The sequence below is a fragment of the Gorilla gorilla genome, chromosome 16 (genome assembly GCF_029281585.2).
Source record: "Gorilla gorilla gorilla isolate KB3781 chromosome 16, NHGRI_mGorGor1-v2.1_pri, whole genome shotgun sequence".
NCBI lineage: Eukaryota > Metazoa > Chordata > Mammalia > Primates > Hominidae > Gorilla > Gorilla gorilla.
The window spans coordinates 81,506,722-81,534,494 of NC_073240.2; the positions used below are offsets into that span (position 1 = coordinate 81,506,722).

The 27,773-nt window shown below is 37.7% G+C and overlaps 1 protein-coding gene across 13 annotated transcripts in view; it reads left to right on the forward strand.

Annotated features, from left to right (window-relative positions):
• Nucleotides 1–27,773, forward strand: part of ZFAND6 (zinc finger AN1-type containing 6) — an 84,777-nt gene that overhangs the window by 41,147 nt on the left and 15,857 nt on the right. For 9 of the 13 annotated variants that reach the window (XM_004056638.3, XM_063698764.1, XM_055363640.2 and 6 more), the window contains 3 exons: nucleotides 3,601–3,763; nucleotides 25,557–25,727; nucleotides 26,949–27,057. In XM_004056638.3, the coding sequence (XP_004056686.1) occupies nucleotides 25,574–25,727; nucleotides 26,949–27,057 (263 nt within the window). In that variant the 5' untranslated portion in view covers nucleotides 3,601–3,763; nucleotides 25,557–25,573. The remainder of the gene's footprint in view (nucleotides 1–3,600; nucleotides 3,764–25,556; nucleotides 25,728–26,948; nucleotides 27,058–27,773) is intronic. The other 4 variants (XM_004056637.4, XM_063698763.1, XM_055363642.2 and 1 more) reach the window with 1 other exon arrangement.

Below are 27,773 nucleotides of genomic sequence, written 5' to 3' on the forward strand. Positions count from 1 at the left end.
TTTTGTGTGTGAGACGGGGTTTTGCTCTTGTATCCCAGGCTGGAGTGCAATGGCTCACTGCACCCTCTGCCTCCCAGGTTCAAATGATTCTCCTGCCTCAGTCTCCCAAGTAGCAAGGATTACAAGAGTGCCATCACGCCCGGCTCGTTTTTGTATTTTTAGTAGAGATGGGGTTTCACCCTGTTGGCCAGGCTGGTCTCGAGCTCCTGACCTCAGGTAATCCACCTGCCTCAGCCTCCCAGAGTGCTGGGATTACAGGCGTGAGCCCAATAATCATTCTTTAGGGATTTTTTTTTCCTGTCCAGAATCCAACCCATAATCATTCATTGCATTTAGTTGCCACATCTCTTTATTCTCCTTTAATCAGGAACGTTTCTTCAGCCTTTCTTTGTCTTTAATGACACTGACAGTTCTGAAGAGAGTGACAGACCATTTATTTGTAGAATCTCCCTTAATTTGAGTGTATCCAATGTGTTCTCATGATAAAATTTAGGAATGTGGTTTTGGCAGGAATGTTACACTTGTGTGCTTTTCAATGCATCACATTAGGAGGCACATGTCCACTTGTTTCCTTATCAGTGATACTTACTTAGGTCTTTAGGTTAATGTGACACCTGCCAGGTTCCTCTACTTAAGTTAATATTTTTCCTTCTGTAATACATAATTTGTGGGAAGACACTATTAGACTCAATATATACCAGTCCTCATCAAACTTTCATTCACAAAGAGTTTTAACATTCTTTGGTAACTTTGTCTAAATCAAATTATTACTATGATGGTAATAATTCAGATATTTAATGGGTTTAGATATTTAACTGGGTTTAGGTATTTAATTATAGGAGCTCAGTACTATTTAGGAACCGCTTTGAGCTGTTGGATTCTTTAGCATTATAAAGTGCTTTGTGTTGAACAAGAATGTCTCCTGAGACTTCTATACACTGTTTCAAGTTCTGTACTCTGTATCACGTGAGATGAGCCTGCTTTTTTTGTGTCTCTCTAACTGCCCTTCAAAATGTGTTCTTTTTTGTCTTTTCGATAGGTTACTTGCTTTAATTTCATATAGTCACTTCTTGTAAGAGATGACTTTCCTGAATTTATAACCATCCTGTTGGTTTTCTGATAACATTCGTTCATCAGTATCACACTTAACATATGGTATCCAAATCTGGATACTAATTCCAGATACAGTTTGATCTATCAGTACAATGGATCACTGTTTGCCTGTAATCTAGCTTTATGCTCAAGAGCACCAGGTTTTGGAGACAAATAGATTTGGCTTCAGGTCCTAGCTCTGCCACTTAACGAGCTCTGTGATCTTGAACCAGTTCCTAACATCTCCAAACCTGTTTTGTCATCTGTAAAGTTGGTAATAGTAGCACCTGACTTTTAAGGATGGAATGAAGATTAAGCGTGCATGTAAAACTCTCAGTGGTGTCTGTTATATCGTAAACACCTATAAAATGTAAATTATTTTTTTGCAGAAAGCATGCTTCTGTTTTATTGCCCAAGATTGGTACAGTTTATGTTTTACCCCTTGTACTGTAGACTCATTTAAGCCTGCGGTGAAATCAGAGTTTTAATCAGTTCTACTGAAGCAAAGTTAGACTCTTGGACAAATATTTTAACTTATTATGATAGAATACCTTTCATATAACTCTTATGAGATTTTGAATTATTTTAAAAATATTCATATGTACAATATAAGTCGATTATAGAGAAACATTTGAGTTACTTTGAATAAACCCTAAAACATCAAGTCATCTCTTATAGCATAGCAAATGTTAAATATTTCAGCATTAATTAATAGTTTTAAAATTAGTCTATGAAATTGGAGTGTTTGGGTGCTATTTCTCATGGTGTTTTTGAATTATGTTGCTAATATAAACAGTACATTTACTATGTTCATGACATCTTTAAGTTTTTCCTAAAATTTACTATAGAAATTTAGACCAATATACATATTAGCCCAGTGTACATATAGGGGAAAAGTAGTTATCTGAGTATTCTAGGATGTTTTAATTGAAGTGTACATATTTTGCTTGAAGTTTACTTACAGTTGTATTAAAAAATGCAGGTGAATAGGAAATGCATTGAAACATCAAAGCCTAGAATCTATCTCTGTATTGTGGCTTTCTGATACTGTTATACATTAAAGTTTAGATACAATGTGTTAGATTTTTTTTTTTTTTTTTTTGAGACGGTGTTTCCCTCTGTTGCCCAGGCTGGAGTGCAGTGGCATGATCTCAGCACACTGCAACCTCCACCTCCCAGGTTCAAGCGATCCTCCTGCCTCAGCCCCTCTAGTAGCTGGGATTACAGGCATGTGCCACCATGCCCTGCTAATTTTTGTGTTATTCGTAGAGACGGGGTTTCACCATGTTGGCCAGGCTGGTCATGAACTCCTGACCTCTGGTGATCTGCCTGCCTCAGCCTCCCAAAGTGCTGGGATTATAGGTGTGAGCCACTGCGTCCGGCGTGTGTCAGATTTTTAAATGGCACTTTTTATGTAGCAATATAAATTTTTTTAAAAATTAAATCTTTTGGCCTGGTGCAGTGGCTCATGCCTGTAATCCCAGCACTTTGGGAAGCCAAGGCAGGTGGATCACCTGAGGTCAGGAATTTGAGACCAGCCCTGCCGATATGGTGAAACTCTGTCTCTACAAAAAATACAAAAATTAGCCAGGCGTGATGGTTGGGTGCCTGTAGTCCCAGCTACTCAGGTGGCTGAGGCAGGAGAATCTCTTGAACCTGGGAGGCAGACGTTGCAGTGAGCCAAGATCGCACCATTGCATGCACTCCAGCCTGGGCAACAAGAACGAAAGTCTGTCTCAAATAAATAAATAAATAAATTAATTAATTTATTTATTTATTTCTGCAGTGCAAACTGTCATTATGACTGCCTATGTAATACATATTTGCTAATGGGATGGAGGAACAAAGATTTTTATCTTGTAATTGTAGTTCTTAATTTACAGACTTTCTGTATTTTTGGTATTTTGAAAGTTCAGTTTAGTAGGATAGTTTTTGTTTTTTTTATGGGAACAAGATTTTATTTTCTAGGCAAGGCTTCTAACACTTGATTAACCTGTAGTAATAATGGTACTGTAGAAATTTTAATCTGTCGAGAAATGTGCTATAAACCATAGAAAATGTCAGCAACATGGCTCCTCCTGCTGTCACAAAACAATCTCATTCTCCCTAGTCCGGTGCTATGACATGTATACTTGAGACTCTAAAGGCATTCCACTGACTGTTGGTAAAAGTGTTCTTTAGTTGGTAGCTGTTTATTCTAAATAAATTAGCTAGACTTAAGGAAAACAGAAAAATACCTACTTTTGCTTACTTTGGATAAAATGATTATATAAAGTAATCCTTACTCACCTAGTCTGTGGCCAGGTATAGAAAATCTATGGATTAGTTATATGCATATTGTTAATAATGTCAAATACTAATTGGAATGTTTTTATTTTTCACTTTTTCTTTAGCCACCCTTTTAACCTAGCTATAATAGCGAAAGCACTCCTTAAAATTTTAGGTGGTTAAAATGTGGTACATAAATTTTATATGTCTCAACTCTGTTTCATGTTAAATGTGTTACAGGAATGAATCTGAAGTCTGCTGCAGTAAAACACAGAAGGCTTTAAAATGTTTTCTTGCATAAAATTCAAAACTTTTAAGTAGCTGCTTATGAGAATAGGGAAGGCAGAAAGCTAATGTCTGTCTCAAGATACAGGACAGCTGTTTGCTCATCAACCTCAACTGTGTGAGTAGAGACTTAAGCCTGTAACCCTATGTAATTGGGCATAGTAACTTAATTTTTTTTTTTTTAATTTAAAATGCTTGAAGATAGACCTAAGTCATCATGATGAGACATTTTTAGGGTGTATTTTTTCTGGTGGGTAGGATACTGAGGGTGGAGTGGGTGGTAGATTTTTATTTATATAATAATTTGTGCAATAACATTTATAACTAATGTTATTAGTGACTACACATCTTTTTTCAGAATTATAAGCATTGGAATCTGCATTACTAATTTATTATTGTGAAGCAAAAGATTGTAATTCTTTAGATTGCTGTTTATTTTGCAGTTGATTTCAGCCATTTAAAGTTAATATTTTGACCAACATAAAAAAATTACTTGGGATTATGATGTTTGATATTAATATAGAAAATTGCTTCTGGAAATAATAATTTAAATTATAATAATTTTAAAAGCTAATATTTTAAAAAATAACTTCATTTAGTTAAAGAGTATATCAAAATACAAGCACCCTTGTTCCCTAAATGCAGTTGAAAGTTTTTAAAATTTGCCAATTTTATTTTTTAAAGTACTTTGAATAATAGAAATGCCTATGGAAGAAAAAAATTCTCCTTTTCCTTCCTTTAAGGTGTTAACTTTAACACCTTAAGAATCTATGGTAGGGTGGTGTCTGTTTTTTTCCTACCCTCCTCCCCCCCACTTTTTCTTTATGGATTTAGGAGTGAGACTCTTAATTGGATGTTTTTTCTCTCTCTTTAGAAGGATGCATTGTTTGTACAGATGGAGTGATTAAAATATACAGCATTGTATTGAGCAAAATGATGAGCATGTAGACAGAGACTTACAAAATCTTGTTAACTGTTCACTGAGGCATGGAGTAGAAGGAATGTTATGCAGTGTATGCACTAAGATGAAATTACTTTCTCTTTCATAACACAAATGTGTTGACTGAAGGAAAATCAAAAGGGACTGTCTTTAGAATCAGTGAATGAGAAAACATTTAGAAAACGTGAAGAATACACAGTGAATATGGATATCCTTTTTTTTTTTTTTTTGAGACGGAGTCTCACTCTGTCGCCCAGGCTGGAGGCAGTGGCACAATTTCTGCTCACTGCATCCTCTGCCTACCAAGTTCAAGTAATTCTCCTGTCTCAGCCTCCTGAGCAGCTGGGACTACAGGCCTGTGCCACCATGCCCGGCTAATTTTTGTACTTTACAAAGAGGTGAGGTTTCACCATGTTGGCCAGTCTGGTCTCAAACTCCTGACCTCCAGTGATCTGCCTGCCTTGGCCTCCCAAAGTGCTGAGATGACCAGTGTGAGCCACCTTGCGTGGCCGAATATGGATATTCATAACGAAAGTGGTCAAAGGATATGTGGCAGAAATGGAGGGACACATGTTGCTGCATTCAAAACTAGTGAAAAACCCAAAGGTTTCGCTTTGCCCCATTATTTTCTTTTCTGTATTGGTCAGTAGATATATAGCACTGTGTAAATCTCCAGAGGTTATCTAGTTCCTAATCTTTCAGTATTTCTAGAGAAGAAATATTTATAATCTTGTTTAATGATTACAAGGCTCACTTTAATGCAGTTTTAGGGTCTGTAATATGAAATTTAATTCTTAATTTACTGCCATTTGGCATTTCCCTTGAAAAGCCAAGTTTAATTTGGTGCTGCTATTCTGTGAACAGTACTTCAACACCCTTCCCTCCTCTTTTTTAATTAGTGTTAAAAATAAGGAAAATTCAAGGTGAGAGAAGCCTTTGGAACATACTAATGAAACTTTGATTTTTAAAATGAGATTAGGAGAGAACACACAATAGGGAAGAGAGTTGCTTTTATCACTGTAGAGGGTTTAGGGGGAAATTGTATGATAGTAAATTGGTCCCAAATTTCTTTTTATCTCTCTGAGATGATTCTCTGTGTTCTGTTCTATATTACTCTTCTCTCAAGGGGATAAAGTTAGAAGCTAATTAACTTTACTAGGATAGAAAGTACATGTAGGAATATGTGAGCACCATATATAAAACTCATCTACTTTATTCCCTCTTCCTTGCTCTACCCTTTACCTTACCACAATAGTGTAGGCTTCTCATTGATCCTGTACACAATTCTGTCATTTGGTTTTGCTTAGATTTGTAAATGTATTTGAGCTTGTTTTACTGTTGTATAATGCAGTATATTAAAATGAAGTTTTTGGGCTATATAAGGCCATGTAACATGGTCATGTACACAGGCTATAGAGTCTGGCTGCCTGAGTTCAGATCCTAGCTGTCCCTTCTAGCATCTCTGTGATACTGAGCAAATTTCTTAAAACCTTCCTGGGCCTCAGTTGTGTAATCTGTAAAATAGATACAGTAATAATTTGCTACCTGGTGGGATATTGTGAGGTTGAGTGAATCATCAGTGCTTGCAAATTATTATCATTATTAAACCTGTTTGTTCTTTGAGTGGAGGAATACTAGGTAGCATATTATAAATGCTCAAAATAATATATTCTAAGGCTTTAGGATTAAGAATTTGAACATTACAAAGTAGGATATTTTCAATTAAGGTATCATAAGAAACATCTCCAGAAGAGTAGAATAGAAATCTTTACTCCCGGCTGGGCGTGGTGGCTCACGCCTGTAATCCCAGCACTTTGGGAGGCCAAGGCGGATGGATCACAAGGTCAGGAGTTCAAGACCAGCCTGGCCAACATAATGAAACCTCCGTCTCTACTAAAGACAATAAAATTAGCCGGGCATGGTGGCTGGCACCTGTCATCAAAGCTACTCAGGAGGCTGAGGCAGGAGAATCGCTTGAACCCGGGAGGCAGAGGTTGCACTGAGTGGAAATTGCACCATTGCACTCCAGCCTGGGTGACAAGGCAAGACTCCATCTCAAAGAAAAAAAAAAAAAAAATCTTTACTCCCCTGCCTTCCTGTCTCAATCTGCTGTATGCATTAGCCCCATTTCACATCCTCAGTAGCTACATGTGACTGATGGCTACTGTGTTGGACAACACTGTTCTAGATAGTTGGTTTCACTAGGTAATGTATTTGCATTAAACATGACATTTATTGATGACACAATTCTCTTTGTCTGGAACATGAAAGATTGGTTCTTGCATCAGATATAACTCCACCAAGAAAGAGAAGAGGAAGCAAAAAACATTTCTTCAAGAATCTTGATGAAGGTTAGGTGTATTTTCTCTGGGTTTTATGTAAAGTGATTTTTTTTTTGAGACGGAGTTTTGCTCTGTGGCCCAGGCTGGAGTGCAGTGGTGCGATCTCGGCTCACTGCAAGCTCTGCCTCCTGGGTTCATGCCCTTCTCCTGCCTTAGCTTCCGGAGTAGCTGGGACTACAGGCTCCTGCCACCACGCCCGGCTAATTTTTTGTATTTTTTAGTAGAGAACGGGGTTTTTTAGCATGTTAGCCAGGATGGTCTTGATCTCCTGACCTCGTGATCCGCCTGTTTCGGCCTCACAAAGTGCTGGGATTATGAGCATGAGCCACCACGCCCGGCCATAAAGTGATTTTTAAACAATTTATAAAATTTATTATAGTGTAGTTATTTTTATTTTTCATTTTTATTTTTGAGATGGAGTTTCACTCTTGTTGCCGAGGCTGGAGTGCAGTGGCATGATTCTCCTGCCTCACCCTCCCATGTAGCTGGGATTACAGACGTGTGCCACCACACCCAACTAATTTTGCACTTTTAGTAGAGACAAAGTTTTACCATGTTGGTCAGGCTGGTCTCGAACTCCTGACCTCAGGTGATCCACCTGCCTCCCACTCGGCCTCCCAAAGTGCTAGGATTACAGGTGTGAGCCCCCGCGCCCAGCCTTGCAGTTACTTTTGAATAAAAGTATTGACAGTTGAGTCAAGCAGTGTTGCAAGTATTGAGGTCTGTCAGTGACTGCTTCTCAGATTAAAGTGAACCATCTGTTTATATGTGATATGGAGATGAAAACTGATTTTTACATTTAAATGCTAGTAGATTTCTTATCTAGAAGCACCTTTGAAGACTAACAATGTTATGGGTGGCACATTAATTTAGAGTCTTTCAGGAAGGACTAGGTTTCAGTTAGTGGTTTTATTGTGAGATAAATTTATCTGTTTGAGATGATTCCACTAAAGGTTAAAAGTAGTCTAGATTTCAGCACTGATAATCACTTTTACTTTGTGCTTAGAAATAGTGTAGGTGTTAGGGGAGATACCAAAGGATAGGAACAAGGTATTAATGTTATGTTCTAAAAGAAATCACTGTTTACTGGATTCTAGTCGGGGACCAGAACACATGGAAATAGAAATCCATTCTACCTAAGGAAAGAAAAAAGGATTATTTTAAAAATCTTTGGAAAATCATATGTAATTGAATTGCAAGTACATAGCCTTGGTACTTTTTATGTGTGTGCTATTCTGTCTCCTCCCCACCTCCATCCATGACTTTAGATAGGTTCATTGGGTCAGTGTTCATCCAGGTCTAATCAGCTTGTCTGGAGGGTTTATCCCATGGTACTAAAAGGTCAGCAAGAGCTGGTTTATAGGTATACAGATTGTCTTAGAAGGGAATGTTAGTAGGGAGGCAGTGAATGGCATGTGTAACTTCAGTTTCTTCAACTGATTACAAAGGAACGTGTGTGAGAATGTTACCTTCCTTATACAGATTTGGTGAGGCCTAAGTCAGATAATCTATATAAAGTGCTTAGCCCAGGGCCTAGTACATAATAGTGAGTAGACATTTTCAGTGAGCACTTACTCTAATACATACCTAATTGTGTAGTTTCCTGACCTGGTTTTTTTAATTTAGGGAAAAAATTTGGAGAATTTGGTAGGATTAATTGGTAACTTGTGGATATTCACTCAGAACATCTCAATTCAAAGTGCCTGACTGAAATTTAACTCTTGTAACTAGCGGCCTAGATATGCTCTGAAGTGTTCATGGTATAGTATATCAGCCCGACCTCAGATTGGCTTACTGTTGAGCATTGTTAAGTTTGCTCTTAATCAAGAACTTAAAGTGTCCAAATTTTTTAGCCATCTGAGCCGCTTTATTTAGTTGAAATCTTTTGCAGAAACCAGGTATGTGAAAACACCAAAAACGAACTATTCTATTTGAAGCAGAAATTTGTAACCCATTCTGCCTTTTCAGTCTGCTTTCTCCCTACCCTTTTCCTCTGCCTCAGCAATCTTTGATAGAACAAAAGCACACACTTAGGAGAAATAAACTTTATGAAGGATTGCCTAAATGATAAGCCTGAATGATAAGTTATTATTATTATTTTTTTTTAAGAAACAAGAGTCTTGCTCTGTCACCTATGCAGGGTTGTAGTGGTGTGATCTCAGCTCACTGCAGCCTCAATTTCCTAGGCTCAGACGGTACTCCCACCATAGGCTCCTGAGTAGCTGGGACCACAGCTGTGCACCACCACACCCAGATAATTTTCTTATTCTTTGTAGAGACGGGGATCTCACTGTGTTGTCCAGGCTGGTCTTGAACTCAAGCAATCCTCTCGCCTTGGTCTCCCAGAATGTTGGGGTTACACACGTGAGCCACCATCCCTGGCCGGATTTTATTTTTAACTCTGGCTCCATGAAGACTGGCTGTTAACTGAAGGTGGCCATGAGACTATTGATTTATATTAGAACTAAATACCCAGAGGCTGGGTGGGTGGTTCACGCCTTATAATCCCAGCACTTTGGGAGGCTGAGGCGAGTGGATCATTTGAGGTCAGGAGTTCAAGACCAGCCTTGGCCAGTATGGTGAAACCCCGTCTCTTCTAAAAATACAAAAATTAGGTATGGTGGTATGCGCCTGTAATCCCAGCTACTTGGGAAGCTGAGGCAGGAGAATCGCTTGATCCTGGGAGGTAGAGGTTGCAGTGAGCCGAGATCGCGCCACTGCACTCCAGCCTGGGCGACAGAGTGAGACCCTGTCTCCAGTCAGTCAGTCAATCCATCCATCCATCCATCCATCCATCCATCCATCCATCCATCCATCCCAGAAACTTACATTTTACTTTTCAGGTATTATTGACCATATCATTTTGTGTTTTACTTGTTGTAAACTATAGATGAAATCCTCTTATGTTATCTGGGGTAATATTTCATTGTACTTTTCTTGAGTCGCTGATTTTGTTTTTCTTAAGTAGTCATATTCTTCTTTGCATTAGCTCCTTGAAAGAATAGAGTTGAATGGCTTCCAATTAGCAAATAGGCCTTTATGGGCATACATTTTATTTATTGACAGTATTTCTAACTTATTTTTTTTTAACCATTTTTACTTGGATTGACTATTTTTGCCTACTTTGATATCATACAGCATGCATTTTTAAAGTCACCTGGAATTCTTTTCAGAGCAATTTAAAGTATATAAAAAACAGTAATATTTAGTGAACAGCACTTGTTCTAAAAAGCTCCCCTTTTCATTCTAAGGTGGTGGGATTCCCTGTTGCTTGTGGGTTTAAGTTCAGACTCCTTAGCATGGAAACACAGATTTTGTGATGTGGCCTTATCCTAAGATCATTTCCCACTATCCTATAGTCTAGGCACACAGAAGTCTCCCCTGGTAGACCACATACTTGCTTTTATCCCTCCTTTACAGTTATAAATATTGAGCGTAAGCACATAGTAAATTTTTGTTGCCAGTTATCCAGAGTAATTGATACGTCATTTTATAAACTTTTGAGAGGAGGATGTTAGAAACCATTCCATCACACTTTTAATAAAAAACGGTATCATCTCAGGTGGAAGTGAGGCCTATTCACAGATCTCCTAACAGGTGATTACTGTCTTTGTGGCAAGGAGAACTTTCATGAACCTGCCCTTTGTGAGCTATGGGTAAATAAGGAGTCTTGGATTTATGACTGCAGCTACTATTAAGTAGCGGACAGTTTGAACCTCTCTCTCTCATGATGAACTGCAGATATGTGACTTAAATAAGCCACCCAATTCTGAACTGAGCTTTATATTGCAACTTACGGGTTAAAGTATTTTCACAATCACCGTCCCAGTTGACCCCCTCAAAATTCTATGAGTTAGAAAGGACAGGCATCATAACTATCTTAAATGAAGTACTTCAGGCTAACCACTTATCTAAGTAGGAAGTTTATATTCACAACCAACTTGAAGATGAGTCAGTTCTTTTTTCTTTTTACTACACATCAAGTTGTCCCTGTATATATAACAGTTGTTTTGCAGTGATTTGTAGTTAAACTTCCTTTCATGATGCATTTGTTAGTCATCCCTACAAGGTGTGTTATGTTTTAACGGAAAGAAAATTAGTTTCTGAAATATCTTGCAATCATTTCTGGCATCCATTTTTATATACCTTTATGAAGTGAGAGTGGTGTATTCTAAAACTTTGTGGTTTTGATACTTAACATTTTGTGGTTTTGTGGCTAATAAAGGTGTAATTTTGGAGTTAGATGCGATGTTTGTGCAGATACGTGAAAATCAGACATTAGTATTTCTGTTCTTGTACCTACATTGATGAGAGCAGAACTGTGTGTCCTAAATATCTTTTATAGTGTTTAATAGCTAGCGGAGTGATAGGTATGATAAGTTTATCAAGATATCCTTGAACAAAGAGCTATGGCAAAAGAAAGTACTTGCTTATAGTCATGGAATTTTGCTGTGTCTTTCCTGATAATATCTCTAACCAAAATAGTTGTGAAATCATTTATTCATCCAGCATGTATTTGAGTACCTCCTATGTGCCTGGCATTAATCTAGAGCAGGAATTGGCCAACTATGACCCACTCACCAAATCCATTCTAGTCACCCCTTATTGTAAATAAAAGTTTTATTGAAACACAGCCATTCCTATTCATTTACTTATTGTCTGTGGCTTCTTTTTTACTATAAAGGCGAAATTGAGCAGTTGTGACAGACTCTATGGCCCACAAAGCCTAGAATAATTGCTCTCTGGTGCTTTAGAGAAAAAATTTGCCAGCCCTGATCTAGAGTGCTGGGAATATAACTCTGAAAAAACCAAATAATTTTTTCTGTATGTTAAATTTGTTTTTTTTTTTTTTTGCTTTCATATTATAGGCTCTTTGTGCCTAGAAACTTACTATTTGCTCATTATGCATATTTTAATTCATGTTGAAGGACAGTGTTGATTATTACAAGTAAGTTGTTTTCCTCTGAATTTGTGTAGGTATCTTTTTCCTCAGTAACCCTTTTCCCTGAAATGGGAGACTAATTAAGAACTGTGTGCCCAAAACCTCTGCAAGGATAGAGACTTCAGTTTCCAGTATGTGGATAAGAAACTAGAATGAGGAAGGCTTTACTCTGGGGTGACGTATCTCAAAATAGGTGAAAGAGGAAAAATACAATGAAGTGTAATCAGAATCAAGATTTAATAAAAGGGCCGGCGCAGTGGCTCACGCCTGTAATCTCAGCACTTTGGGAGGCTGAGGTGGGTGGATCACCTGAGGTCAGGAGTTCAAGACCAGCCTGACGAACATGGTGAAACCCCATCTCTACTGAAAATACAAAAAAATCAGCCAGGCATGGTGGCGGACGCCAGTAATCTCAGCTATTCGGGAGGCTGAGGTAGGAGAATCACTTGAACCCAGGAGGCAAAGGTTGCAGGGAGCCGAGATTGCGCCACCGCACTCCAGCCTGTGCAACAAGAGCAAAATTCCTTGTCAAAAAATAAAAAAATAGATTTAGTAAAAATAATTTGTTTCATCAGGAATACTCAGCAAGTGAAACTGGTTTTTTGTTCTTTAACTGTGAGAGTATGGTGATGAATATAATGACTACTATTAGGTAGTCATTACCTAATGACATCACCATATTATGTGACATATCCTTGTCATATAACGACAACTATACTATTATAGTATGGTTTGGTGCCACTGCCTTGATGGCATGTTAAAGCTCTAGCTGTTTTACCCTTCATTGCTTTTATGCTGCCAATGCAAATGTCAACACAGTGAATAAGACGAATAACAAGTTCTTGTTATTATGAAAATAGGGGCTGGGTGCAGTGTTTCATACCTGTAATCCCAGCTCTTTGGGAGGCTGAAGCGGGTGGGTCACCTGAGGTCAGGAGTTCAAGACCAGTCTGGCCAACATGGTGAAACCCTGTCTCTCCTAAAAACACAAAAAATCATGATGATAGGCACCTGTAAATCCCAGCTACTCAGGAGGCTGAAGCAGGGGAATCACTTGAACCTGGGAGGTGGAGGTTGCAGTGAGCCAAGATCGTGCCACTGCACTCCAGCCTGGGCAACAAGAGCAAAACTCTGTCGAAAAGAGGAGAGCTGAGGAGAGAGGGGACGGGAGGGGAGAAGATGGGGTTGGGAGGGCAGGGGGGAGGGGGAGGGACCTCTGAAAGGATCTCAGGAATCCCCAGGAGTCCACAGATATGCTTTGGGAACTACTGATTTAGAGTGTGGACTCCAGCCAACTGCTTGGGTTGAATCCCAGCTCCTCACTTACTAGCTGTGTGTCCTTGAACAGTTTACTTCTCTGTAAAATGAGAGTGGTGATAGTACCTACTTCATAGGACTATTATGAGGATTAAAGGGATTGGTATTTATAAGTGCTTGGCACATAAAGTTCTATATAAGTATTGCTCAATAAATGGTAAAGCAAGTTTTCTTCTGTAAAAAATGTGCAGTTTCGTGAGCAGAAAAGATATAAATTTAGAGAATGACCATATATTAAACTTTAAAATTAGGGAAGGACATTCATTTACAATTGAAGATTTGTCTTAGGGGGAGAAGAGATTTTTTAAAAGGTTTTGGGCGGAGGGGGTGGGGGGAAGTACAAAGTCTACATAGTTGAATTAAAAGCTTTAAGGGCAAAGAGGGAATAAAAAGGCATAGATAGATCGATCGATCTGTGGTAATCTTGAGAAGAAAGAGAATGAATGTCTATGAATGTGGAAGCCAGTGGGAAAATTTGAACGGGTTTCCTCTTTTTGCAAATAAGAATATTGGGTGGCCTTGTGCTGGAAAAAACTATGCCTTGTTCTTTAAGGTATGCAATATGAAACCTAGGTCAGTTTGAGAACATGAAATTGACTGCAACTTAATTTTACTAATAAAATTACTGTTTGGTATGCTAAATTAGTCACATTGCTAAATGAACCTCTTTCTGAGCAGGCTGAATGGAAAAGATGCCCAAAAGCTTGGAGCATGAGGCCAGGCATCCTTGTTTTTTTGTTTTTTTCTTTTTTTTTGGAGTCTCACTCTGTTGCCCAGGCTGGAGTGCAGTGGTGCGATCATGGCTCACTGCAGCCTCCGCCTCCTGGGTTCAAGCACTTCTGCCTTAGCCTCCAGAGTAGCTGGGATTACAGACGCCTGCCACCATGCCTGGCTAATTTTTGTATTTTTAGTAGAGACAGGATTTCACCATGTTGACCAGGCTGGTCTTGAACTCCTGACCTCAAGTGATCTGCCTGTCTTGGCCTCCCAAAGTGCTGGGATTACAGGCGTGAGCCACCGTGCCTGCAGACATCTTTGTTCAGTGCACGAACTGTATAGTCAGTCGTAGGTGGCACACCTTGCTGACAGATCTAGATCTCTTCTTAAACAGCAAATTCAATTTCTTTAAAAGGAGCCTTTCTCGTTTTTTGCCTTGGGATAAATCCTTGGCTACTAGTGGTGGTGTGCAGGTAAGGTGGCAGGGCAGTTTCATTCATACATTCAATCAATATTGAATGCCTACCATTTACGAAGCATTATTCAAAGCATCAGTGAACAAAATGGACAAAATCCCTGCCATTAGGGAGGTAACATTTTAGCAAAGGGGAGACACAGTATAATAGTAAATTAAGATTAGGATAAGGACGTTGAAGAAAAATAAAACCGGAATTGATGCTGGGGACAATTTTAAATAGGTGGCAAGGGAAGTCCTCCTTGAAAAAGGTAACATTCGAGCAGAGACCTGAAGGAGGTGAAGAACCTAGTCATAAGGATTTCTGGAAAGTAGAAGGAATAGCAAGTACAAAGGCCTCAGACAGGAAAATACCTGTCATACCCAGCAGCTTGTATGGTAGGAAGGGGAGTAAAAGAGGAAGTCATGTCATGGGGGACCAGATCATGAAGAGCCTTTAAGTCATGGTAAAGAATTTGGCTTTTAATGCTTTGTAAGTTGGGAAGCCACTGGAAGATTTTGAGTAAGCAAGCAGTGTGATTGATTTAGATTTTAATAGGATCACTGGCTGCTGTGTTGAAAATAAAGTATAGGGGGGCAAGAAGCAGGGAGATATATATACCAGAAGCTATGTTATCAATTGCTGCATAAGAAACTAACCCAAAATTCACTGGCTTAAACAACAAATATTTATTATCTCACACAGTTTCTGTTGGGAATATAGAAGGGCCTCAGCTGTATGGTTTTGGCCCAGGGTGTTTCATGAGGTTGCAGTTCACATGTCAGCCAAGGCTGCAGTCATTCAAAGATTTGATCAGGGCTAGAGAAGATCGGCTTCCTGGTTCACTCATATAGCTGTTGGCCAGAGACCTCAGCTACTCGTCACATGAGCCTTTCTCTATGCAACGGCTCTCAGCTTCTCCAGAGTGAGTTACCAAGAGAGAAAGCAAAGCAGAAACCACAGTGTCTCTTATGCCCTAGACTTGGAAGACATGCCATTACTTCCGTGGTATTCTGTTGATCTCCCAGACCAACACTGATAAAATGTGGGAAGGAACTGCATGAGGCCTGACTACCAGGAGACTCAGGGAATTGGGGCAGACCACCTTGGAGGCTGGCAACAAACAGACAGAAAATGACATTTAAAAATAAGATATACCATTTATAGTAGATTTTAAACAAATACCTAGGAATATCTAAAAGATATGCAAGACCTCATCACAGAACACTATAAAACATTATGAATCTAAAGGAGAACTGAATAAACTGAGAGATATACAGTAGTATTTGCACATCTGTAGATTCAACACAATTCCAATAAAAATCCTATTGATTTTTACTTTTTAAGTAGAAATTGACAAACTGAATCTAAAATTTATGTGGAAATGCAAAGAGCCAAGAATAGCCAACACAATCATGAGGAAGATTGATACTAGATACCAAAAAAAACTGTATAATTTAGAACAGGATAGAGAAATAAACCAGTAGAATAGAATAGAGAGCCTAGGAAAAGACCCATACATGTATGAGGCCTAATGTGTGGGCAAAGATGAGACTGTAGGGAAAAGATGATCATTTTAGTAAATGGTTTGGGGTTAATTAGATATCCATATGGAGAAAAGCATTAATCTTAACTCTTAACCTCATTCCATACCAAGAAAATCAACTCTAGATGGATTGCAGATCTAAAAGTGAAAGGCTCAGCTTCTCACATGCCCAGCCTTGGCTCAGGTATCCACCCCTGAGACAGGCCTGGCCCTGGGATGGGAGGGGTCAGGCCTACCCAAGCAAATGAAATGGTCTTCCTGCAAGAAATAGATTTCTATTACCTAAAAGAGCAAGGAAAGAAAACATAGTAGGCAGATTGAAGCTGTCAGCTTCAGTAATACAGATACCCTTCAGATTCAGTTGTTGAGTAATTTCATAATTAACACACCACAGATATATTTAGCTTGGTGTTCTAAGTGGAGATGGGATTGTACCAAAAGTGTTACTATCATTTATCACATCATGGGTATAACTCCATATAAATCATGTCTGGGGATACACATTTGGATGAGACATATATTGCCTTTCTAATCCTTTCCCTTCATTGGGTGATGAACATATATCAGTCATCCCTCAGTATCTGCAGGTATTGGTTCCAGGACCCCCCTCATCCCACCCCTGCAGACACCAGAATTTGTGGGTTCTTAACTCTTGCAGTCAACCCTGCGATACATTTGGGTATGAAAAGTCAGTCTTCCTTATTGACAGGTTTCACATCCTGGGAATACTGTATTTTCAATCTGAGGTTGGTGGAGTCGCCGGTAGCCACCTAAGATAGGAATGTCAATCAGAAGTTTTCTAGAATCTATCTTCAGATGCAAACAATACAGTGGCCTCTTGGTGAGATTTATTTTACCAGTATAACTATATAGCAATATAGGATAAGTATGTAGTGATATATCATATTGCTATAAGGAAATTTTTCTCATAAGTTTTTAATGAAGTTTTCTTATAAGTGGGAGGGGCTCATCTTACCACTTAGTGCTGTGGTACTAGTTCAAAGTTTAATGTGCATTCTTATTTAACTAGACGTGTATTTTTTCTTCTCTTGAAACTAATAGTGAAGATTCCCAAATTGAAAAGGCCAAAGATTGCTTATAAGATCAGTTAGGTAGCTAAAATTGAAGGTGGTCTTGAATCGGAGAGTACAGGCTCTGCCTAATAGGGCCTTAGCTGATGGGTTTTAATTTGGGGAACATGAGTCCAGTATTGTCAGATCTTCCTATTTTTCAACAGAAGAAATCTGGAAAAAACTGCTGTATAGGCCAGGCATGGTGACTCACACCTGTAATCTCAGCACTTAGGGAGGCCGAGGGAGGTGAATCACCTGAGGTCAGCAGTTCGAGATCAGCCTGGCCAACATGGTGAAACCCCATCTCTACTAAAAATAAAGAATTAGCTGGGCATGGTGGCACATGCCTGTATTCCCAGCTACATGGGAGGCTGAGGTAGGATAATTGCTTGAACCTGGGAGGCAGAGGTTGCAGTGAGCCAAGACTGCACCACTGCGCTCCAGCCTGGGCAACAAGAGCGAAATTCCATCTCAAAAAACTGCTATGCAGAGAAACTACAAAGCACAGTCAGTACAGTAGTCCAAAATCCCTATACTTTTATCAGAGTGACTAGCATTCATCCCAAGTGTTTTGTATCAAGTCATACTTTCTGATCTGTTGGCTTTATGAGCATTCCTGGATTTTTTTGAGACAGAGTCTCGCTCTGTTGCCCAGGCTGGATTGCAGTGGCGTGATCTTGGCTCACTGCAACCTCCGCCTCTTGGGTTCAAGCAATTCTCCTGCCTCAGTCTCCTGAGTAGCTGGGATTACAGGCACGTGCCACCACGCCCAGCTGATTTTTGTATTTTTAGTAGAGACAAGGTTTCACCATGTTGGTCAGGCTGGTCTCAAACTCCTGGCCTTGGGAGCTGCCTGCCTCAGCCACCCAAAGTGCTGGGATTACAGGCGTGAGCCCCTGCACCTGGCCAGATTTTTTTTATCATTTCTGCAAAAAGGTTACTGCTGCCCCTTACCATCCCTCATGTCTGTTTATTACCCATGTGATAGTTGGAGATCCAAAGGCTCAGAACTCGGAATTACTGTATGCAACAGGAAACACTAATCTCAAGCACCTGTGTCAAGTTAGGTAATTCCTCTTTTGATCAGTTAATAAGAAAAAATTAGAGTGTACCATAAATCCTATTTTGCACTCTTCTGGGATCCATTTGATACAATTGCAAAGAGAATTCACCCATTCTGAATGGTTAGTTTTCCAGTGATTTGAAAAAAGGCGGAGTGTGACAGGAGCTCGTCTTACCTTTGTGTAACACTTTGTGTTGCGGTGTCGTACTAGTTGAAAGCTTAATGTGCATTCTTACTTAACCAGACATATTATGTGTATTTTTTTCTTTTCTTGAAATTATTAGTGAAGGTCCCAAAATGAAAAGGCCAAAGATAACTTATAAGATCAGTCAGATAACTAAAATTGAAGGTGGTCTTGAATTGGAGAGTACAGGCTCTGCCCAGTAGGGCCCTAGCTGATGGGTTTTAATTTGAGGAACATGAGTCCAATATTGTCAGATCTTCCTATTTTTCAACAGAAGAAATCTGGAATTATGTGACATTCCCCAATTTTTGAATGCTAGCAACTAATTTTTTTAAAAAATAATAGGTACTGGCCAATCAAATATGGCTATGGGTCAAATTTAACTCAGGTTTGCTAGTTCACAACTTCTTTGGACTAATTCATCATTATAAATTATATTTTCTCCCTATTTTTTTCGGGAGGAGGGAGAAAAAGAACGAAGTGAAAAAAAGTATGCATTTTATAACTGCCTTGGGCTGTTGGTCATTCTTGCTAAATAACTGTTTCATTATATAAATTATGAATATTGCAGTGTGAAACATTCTACATCAGTTTTCTCCCCTTTTCAACAGAATATAGCCGTTTTTTGCCTGACATGAATACTTGTGACAATAATGAAGTGTGTTTACTCAACAAAATATTTTGTGGGGTTCATGTTAGGCATAAAGAGGGTTTGAAGAAGAAACTTAGAGTTTAGCTGGGAACAGAGTTGTATACCAGTGAAGTATTTGAGTAATGGTACAATTAAGTGCCCCAAAAGAGTGGTACAAGCAGCTTCCTTAAGAATATAGAGTAGAGGAGGCTTGAGGTGGTCAGAAAGGGGCCCAGAAGAAATAGAATTTAAGCTGATTTCCTGAAATAGATAGGATTATTACAAGCAGAGTACAAAGGTAGATGGGATATACTAAAAAAGGCGCAATATGAGCTAGAAGCTTGTTTCCAAGAGTGAGCATGATTTGTTTCAATCAGATGGAAGCAAAAGACCCTCTGCTTTTAGGAAGAATAGAGTAAGAACAGTTATTGAAACTTTGCTATGTGCCACACACTATTTGGATGCTTTTCATATGCATTATTTAATCTGGTTAGATAAGTGATGTAAGTGCCCTCTTAGAGAGTTGAAACCAGAGAAATTTAGTAACAAGTCCAAGCTTTTACAGGTAATAAAATGGCAAAGCTGGGATTCCAGCTGCTGCCGACCTAACTCCAAGCCCATTCTGTTTACATACAGCATTAGTTTCTAGGGAAATTAGGCTGCTCGGGTTAAATTATGTGAAGCACGAATGCTAGGTTGAGTACTCCTCTCTGGGACAATTATACAAACTAAAACCGAAGTAATATGATGAGAACTGGGTGTTTTAGGAGAATTTCAATAAATGTATTAGGAGGAGGGGCAGTAAACTGTTAAAAATAACCCAGGTATGAAAAGCAACGAGAACCACAGTTGGGATGGAAAATAAAAGAGGGTGAAACATTTCAAAATAAAAATTATTGGAACATGGTGACACTTACCTTTAGGGAAGGAAGCACAGGAAAGTAGGTTTAATTGACGTGTGTGCTGTTATAATTGAGTTTATGTTGCCATCATTACTATTCTTTTGTCAGAATTTTAATAATTGGTAATGAATTTTCTTTACAGTCTTAAAGCATTTAATCTTGAATTTTTAATCCTGCTAAGAACTTCCTAGGTAAAAAGACATAAAGGAAAAACAAATTTTTTCAAGAGCATGGTTTTAGCTAATTAAAGCTGCATAATATGTTAACATTGAATAAATAAATGGAATTTAAAAGGTATACTTAAATGAAAGTAATAAGAATTAATGAATGCTCAGAAAATTATAGGTTTTCAGGGATATGATGGACTTTGACAGTTCTCTTTTTTGTTGGTTTGTTTTTTTGTTTTGTTTTGTTTTGTTTTTTAGATCAAAAGACAGTGACTTAGCTGCTTACCAGATAGGGGAACTTGGGCAAGTTACTAAGTCTTTTTGAGTGTCATTTTTTTTTGTTTTTAAAATGGGGATATCAACAGCACCAACATCATAGGGTTCTTGAGAGGATTAAATGAGATATAAATAAACAATAAAAAGAGTTCCTGGCACATAGTAAACTCTGAATAACTGTTAAGTATTGTCTGGGATGTTAGAGGGAGTAATAGGTTGGGGATTTGACTACGAATGTTATGAACAGTCAAAAGTCACATTTTATGAATTCTCTTCAATTCATAGGCTTTTGTTTATTATACCATGCTAATCATTTTTAAAGTATCTGGTAGAGTGATCTTACTCTCTGTCTCTGGATTTGTGGTTTTATAATTCCGCAATGCAGCAGTTAAGGAATTGTTCTGCCTTTTCTCCCCTTATCCCTTTTCCTCCCTGATCATTTGAATGCCAGGCTGATTGCCCCAAAAAGGTATAGTAGCAAAGGGAGGGAGGCAGGACTTCCAGTTTCTTCATAGCTACCCCATCTATGCCATTACACATTCAGATAAACTGAATTACTCTTTATGGTTTTTCGTCTTTTTCAGTCTTTCTGACTCTTCATGTAAAGGTACATTTTATGGCCTAACGATTAATAAATAAGACTGATTCTTTTTTTTTTTAAGAATCCTGTGAGAAACCCTTTGTGCCTCTTGAGTTATGAAAATCATTGTTAATTTGATGCCGTGCAGGCAGTTTGACTTGGGAAAATTGGTAGTGTTACAAGTTTTCAAACTTTAATCTTAATGTTTTGAAGTAATTGTAATGAAAAGCTTAGTGGTCATATTGTACTTTCATCTATGACTTTTTACTTGAGTTTTTATGGAAATATATTTATCTTTTTACTGTTTGGTTGCTAGCCATATATTTACCAGTATCATTGGGAGAGTTCCTTTAATTCCTCTCTTATACTTTAATGTTGTTAATAAGCAGTATAGCATAGTTGGTGGTTTAGACTCGAGTTCCTCAGTCTTTTTTCTCTATTTTTTCCCTAAGGAGCCTTTTTAGGTTTGTTTTTTTTTTTTTTCTTAAGTGGCCCCAACCTCCAGAAGATTTTAACTCCAGAGAGATATTGCAGGTCTGTTTATGTATTTTATGTATATCTGTGTTTTATACAAGAGTAAGGGTTTTTGTGACCCTTTCCTCCAAAAATCAGTGTTTTCTCCCTTGAGGGGCAAACTGTCTATACTGAGAGTGCACGTTTTATAAGCAGTGGATTCTCAAAATTTTGATGTAAATATCCCGAAGGGCTTTTGTGTGTGAGAGTTATATCTAGTGAAATCATATTAAAAATTAAAGCTGAGAAAATGTTTTAAGTACTAGTTTATTTTAAAATATTTTATGAAAAATAACCACTTTCCTCTCCCCCACACTTGTTAATGAGAAGAGTGGCATTGTTAACACATTTTTGCAGATTTTTTAAAAAGTCTGCCTTAATAGCAACATTCTAGTAGTTGCTTTGGCATTCAATCTGTTATAGTGTTATAAAGAAAATCTGGGCTCATATGTATTTGGAAAGAATATTTTAATAACATTACCAGATAATAGAGGTTCTTTGATATTACACTAAAACTTGACGATAGTTTCTTAAAGGATAGTTGCAGTGTGAAATTGAAACCATACAAGACAAGCTTGTTCAATCTGTGGCCCAACACAAATTCATAAACTTTCTTAAAGCATTATTTATATATTTATTTATTTTAGTTCATCCACTGTCGTTAGTATTAGTGTATTTTATGTGTGGCCTAAGACAATTATTCTTCCACTGTGGCCCAGGGAAGCCAAAAGATTGGATACCCCCATATAAAACTTTTTGTCCTGTTACATTAAAATTCATTGGCTTTTCACTTTGAATGGATCTTCTGTTCATGAGTAATTTCTTAACTATTTCTTGCTAAGCAACCAACATTGGTTGCTTAGAAAATACTGATTCAGTGTCTTATGATGATATTTCAAATATTGATATAGTAGCAACTAATCACATTTAATTAATATCACCATGAATCTTATCAGAAACTCTCAGAATATTGGAGATGCTTGTCAAGGTTTTTTTCACTTGACTGTTGTCTTTGATAACAAATACTATTAGATGTTTGAAGTGATGAGTGCACTTTGTTCATTTACAAAAATGTCTACTGAATACTCTTTTTTTTTTTTTTTTTTTTTTTGAGACGGAGTCTCGCTCTGTTGCCCAGGCTGGAGTGCAGTGGCGTGATCTTGGCTCACTGCAAGCTCCGCCCCCTGGCTTCATGCCATTCTCCTGCCTCAGCCTCCCGAGGAGCTGGGATTACAGGCTCCTGCCGCTATGCCTGGCTGATTTTTTGTATTTTTAGTAGAGACAGGGTTTCAATGTCTTAGCCAGGATGGCCTCTATCTCCAGACCTCGTGATCCTCCCGCCTTGGCCTCCCAAAGTGCTGGGATTACAGGCGTGAGCCACCGTGCCCAGCCTGAATACTCAGGTCTTAATAACCAGTTTATTAGTCATTCTTTCAAATAAGAAACGTGTTCCATGAAAAAGGCAATTCAGTCAGCTCACAACTCAAACAATTGCACAGTGCTTTTTCTTCAGTCTTCATACTTCTTTACACAACAGGAGTGCTTCATGCATGCTTCCCGGTTTGTCATGTAAAATGTTAAGATGTGTATTCAGGGTCAAGATTTAGTAAAATTAATAATTTTTACTGTGAGAGCATGGTGATGAAGAGTTGACTACTAGTACAGTTGGGTGCCACTGCTTTGATTTGGCTCCTTGATAAGGCTTCATCTATTTTTTTTCCCCCACAATTGCTGTAGCAGCATTTGTCCATATGGTGAAAAAGGCAAATAACTCACTAGTATTATTATGAAAACAATTTTGACCTGTATAGGGGTATGTGAACCATACTTTGAGAATCATTGACGACTTAATAAGTGTTGGAGCTGGGATTCAATCCAGGTATTGAATTGAGTGTGTGTGTGTGTATGTATATATATGTGTGTGTGTGTGTGTATATGTATGTATATACGTATATGCATACGTATGTATACATACTATATATATGTGTATGTATATATACACACATATATATACATAGAATCCCAGCTCCATCACTTATTTTATTTATTTATTTATTTATTTATTTATTTATTTTTGAGATGGAGTCTCGCTCTGTTGCCCAGGCTGGAGTGCAGTGGTGTGATCCCGGCTCACTGCAACCTCCGCCTTCCCAGGTTCAAGCGATTCTCCTGCCTCAGCCTCCCAAGTAGCTGGGACTACAGGCACACGCCGCCACACCCGGCTAATTTTTTTGTATTTTTAGTAGAGATGGGGTTTCACCATGTTAGCCAGGATGGTCTCTATCTCCTGACCTCGTGAGCCACCATGCCTGGCCTCCATCACTTATTAGTTAGCTACAGGACCTTGAGCAATTACCCTGATACCAAAATCAGATAAACATAAAGAAAGCTGCAGACCAGTATTCTTCATAAAATAGGCAAAAAAGGGGAAAAACCCAAAAATATTTGACATTAGCATTTCTATACTGTGATTATTTTTTAATGTGATATGTGTGTGTGTATGTATGTATATATACATATGTATATATTTTACAGGGCTGTAGAAGAAAGAGGGTTCTAAAGTAGCATTTATAAAAAGAAAGGTGGCAAAGGTGGGATTCTGAAATGACTTGTCATCATGGAATAAGAAAGATGCTTGCCAAAATCCCAAATTGTGTTCATAGGCTAAAGGTTTAACTATCCTCAACAGTTTTAGGACTTTTTTTTTTAAAGGCAGATGCTAAGCCTGCATCATAATTCAGTCAAGTGCATTATTGCTCTTGGTTCTGAAATACGTATAAATCCTCACTACCCATCAACAGTCTTCAGATAATGTAGGGGAAGAGAAATCAAGTTGGTAACAGTAAACTGTGAATGCTTTCCTTGGGTGTTTACCAGTTCAAGGAAATTTCAGTGGCAAAACATTTCCCTTCTTTGGTTAGTCTCATTCTTCATGATCTTTGAAATAGACTCATCTGTAATACATATACACCCATTTCGGAGTAACCTTCACTTAGGAGATTGTTGTTTTTTAATAAGAAAGAGAGTCCGTTAGTACCTTCTGTCATGTTATTCATGCCAAAGAACCAGTTGCTTTATGGGAGAAATGGCACATGGGGTTCTTCCATCTGCTGTAATTGATTATTGCTTTCTTGTGGTTCCCAAACAATTCCCTCAGTCCCAGCATCACTTGCCTGTCTGACTAATGCCTCTGTCCTGTTAGTTTTTAGTATTTTTTAGTTATAAATACTTAAAAAAATAAAAATTTCCACCAATTATGCAAGTAATATCTTCATTTTAGAAAATTTAAAAAGTAAAGGTACAAATCAGGGAAAAACACTAGCTTCACCATCCTGGGATATGCTCATTACTGTCCTTTTTGATGATTAATGGGTGCTCCTTTTTTCCTAATTGGCAAAATATAGTATACGCATTTCATATTGTGCCTTTTCATTTATCATCGGTATTTCCCTCAATCAAAAAGTATTCTAAAATATTTTTAATGACTGCATAACTTTTGTCATTTATATATCATGCTTTTTTTAAAAAAACTACATACATTCTAATGTTATTGTCAGTTTATAAAAATTATAAATAACGCTGTGAAGCACATCCCTTATATTTTATCATTCTTTTTCTGATTATACTCTAGTCATTTTGTTGAAGACCCTTAAAGGGGAATGACTGGTTCAGATAGCAATATTTGTCTTTTACAGGGTTCTTGAAGTGAATTGCTAACTTGCTTTCCAAAAAGATTGAACCAATTTATTATCATTTTACAAGCATTCAGCCCAGTTCTCCATATCTTCACCAGAAATGATACTATGTGAAATGCTTTTGAAACAGAATAAATAACACACATTAGCACATGAACTTCCAGCAAAAGTTTAAATGCTTAGAAATTAGATAGTATAACATACATCAAAACTTATAATGTATATCTCTTATTACTAGGAGGGTCCAAACTGAGCTAGACTTAATAAGTTATCCTTAACCTTCTGGGGGTAGAGTCTTCAACACAGATTTCTTTCTGTAGGAGTTCTTTATACTTTCTGAGCCTGTACAGACTTGGCTTATGTAGAGTGGGTTGGAGATAAAAAGTTCAGTGTGTGTCCTTTTGGTTTTTATATTTTTCTCTCCTTTTTAGCCTTATGTCTTGGGACAGTTATGTAGAATAGTTTGATATATGTGGGTTTTTTTCTTTATCATATAAAAGCAGTTTTGGATAATGTGTGATTGGAAGTTATGTGTCTGAGTTCTTTGCTAATTTTATGTAATTTTCAGGTGTGCAACTGAGGAACATGGCTCAAGAAACTAATCATAGCCAAGTGCCTATGCTTTGTTCCACTGGCTGTGGATTTTATGGAAACCCTCGTACAAATGGCATGTGTTCAGTATGCTATAAAGAACATCTTCAAAGACAGAATAGTAGTAATGGTAGAATAAGCCCACCTGGTAAGTAATTTTAGTAAAACCCATCTGTATTCATAATTGAAATACAAGTGGATGTTTCGGTATACCCAATACCTTTTTCTGCTCTCACATTGTATTTATATTACCATATTCATATCAGTAAAATTTCTTATTACACATTGTCATTATAATCAGTAGTGAGGAGTTAGGAATGAGTATCATCACTCATTGAAAATACTGTAAATTCATACCATAATCTTATTTCTGTGGCTGTGGAATTCTATTAGTTTATTAAAATAGAGGGGACACCTCAAGTATCTTGGAAAGTAAGGGAAGAGAGTGATAAAAGAACCTTTGTTCTTTTATCTGGTGTGACTTACAGCTCAAGTAGTTGTTGAAGGAAGGAGTGGATTATTGATAACCACAGCTCAGTGGACTTGAGAGGAAGCTTTACTCCATTAGGAAGGAGGAGTATCGTGGATTAACTCATAGTAAGGGATGTTCAACCCCAGTTCACTAGGATTTTTTATGCCTTTTTGTGTCAAAGGATATTCTTGGAATTGAGGTGGTCTTTTGTTTCAGTAGTTGTGTAAGAAGGATCATGCGGATTCCAAGTATAAGCTTTGCAAAAAGGAAAGTGTTTAGTGTATTCATTTAGGATAGATCTCATGTAGGTTAATGCCTGCATGTATAGATTTTTGTGGTTAATGAAAGTGTAGGCTATTACTTAGTTCATTTAATATTGTGTGTGAGATCTTGTCTGTTTCTGTTCAAGCCAAAACCTACAACCATTTTACCAAAACTCCAAATTTGCTTAAGGCTAAGATCAAATGAGTATAAATTGTTTTAAAATTAAGTCATCATCTACATTTATAACCTAATGTACTGAGCATAGATTTTAATTCTGAACCTTATATTCTTCACTGCTATGTCATGTTATTTAAATATCTCATTTGTACTCTAGTACTTGGAAGATGTTTTTGAATTAAAGCATTTGGGCTTGGGTGCTATTCAGTCCTAAGAAATAGGAGTTTATTAATGTATACAATTTATAGATGGTTTCCTTCTTGGTTTAAAATTAACATATTTTTCACTGGCAAACCGTTGAAAAATTTTTAACTAAAAATAATGAACCAACATACTACATATTAAAAGAAAATTTCTATACTGTGTTCTGTGGAAAATGGATTTTGATTTTTTTAGATAAGGTCTTAGACTGCTGAGCATATAGAATCACTAATACGAAATGTGGTACTGTTACAGCAACCTCTGTCAGTAGTCTGTCTGAATCTTTACCAGTTCAATGCACAGATGGCAGTGTCCCAGAAGCCCAGTCAACATTAGACTCTACATCTTCATCTATGCAGCCCAGGTAAGATGTAGTCTCTGAATTCTAATGAGAATGCTAATAAAAACTAAAGAGTATATTCTGTGTTTGATTAATAAGGAAAACTATGTAAAGCTACTTTTAGATTAACTGGCCTAAAATTTTATCTGTCTGATTATAACTAGTTAGAAAAAGCGATTTCTTGCTTTTACCTTGAGGGATCGGGGGTTATCGTTTAAGTCTTAGATTTCTTTTTCAGGCATCTTTTTCTTTCTCATAATATATCCTGACCTACTCCTGAAGTCCTTTGGAAGCATGTTAAGTGAAATGTTAGTCTTATTCTGCAAGTATTACTACCGTGTATTAAAAAAATACACTCTTGTCACACATTATCTTTGTTTAATATCATGATGTAGTACTCATTTGTTTATATTGTAATGTGTATATACATATTTTTTAACTCTGAAGTCACATCATTTAGAAGCCTGCATACAGCAATACTGGTTTCATTTTTATTCTGCTTTTAGGAACCAATATATTAAATTCCTACACTGGGGTTCCTTTTTTCCAGTTCACGATAGGAGATGTTCAGTTTTGCTATGCCAGAATATCATTTACACCTTTGTCTTAGGGTTCTTTAAGCATGTCTTTATCATGCTAGTTTTCATTTAGTGAATTCATGTGGTACTTGAAATACACAAAGGACATATACACTGTTGCTTTGTTTCCAAGGCAGTAAAATTCTGGTCCAAATTGGTCTC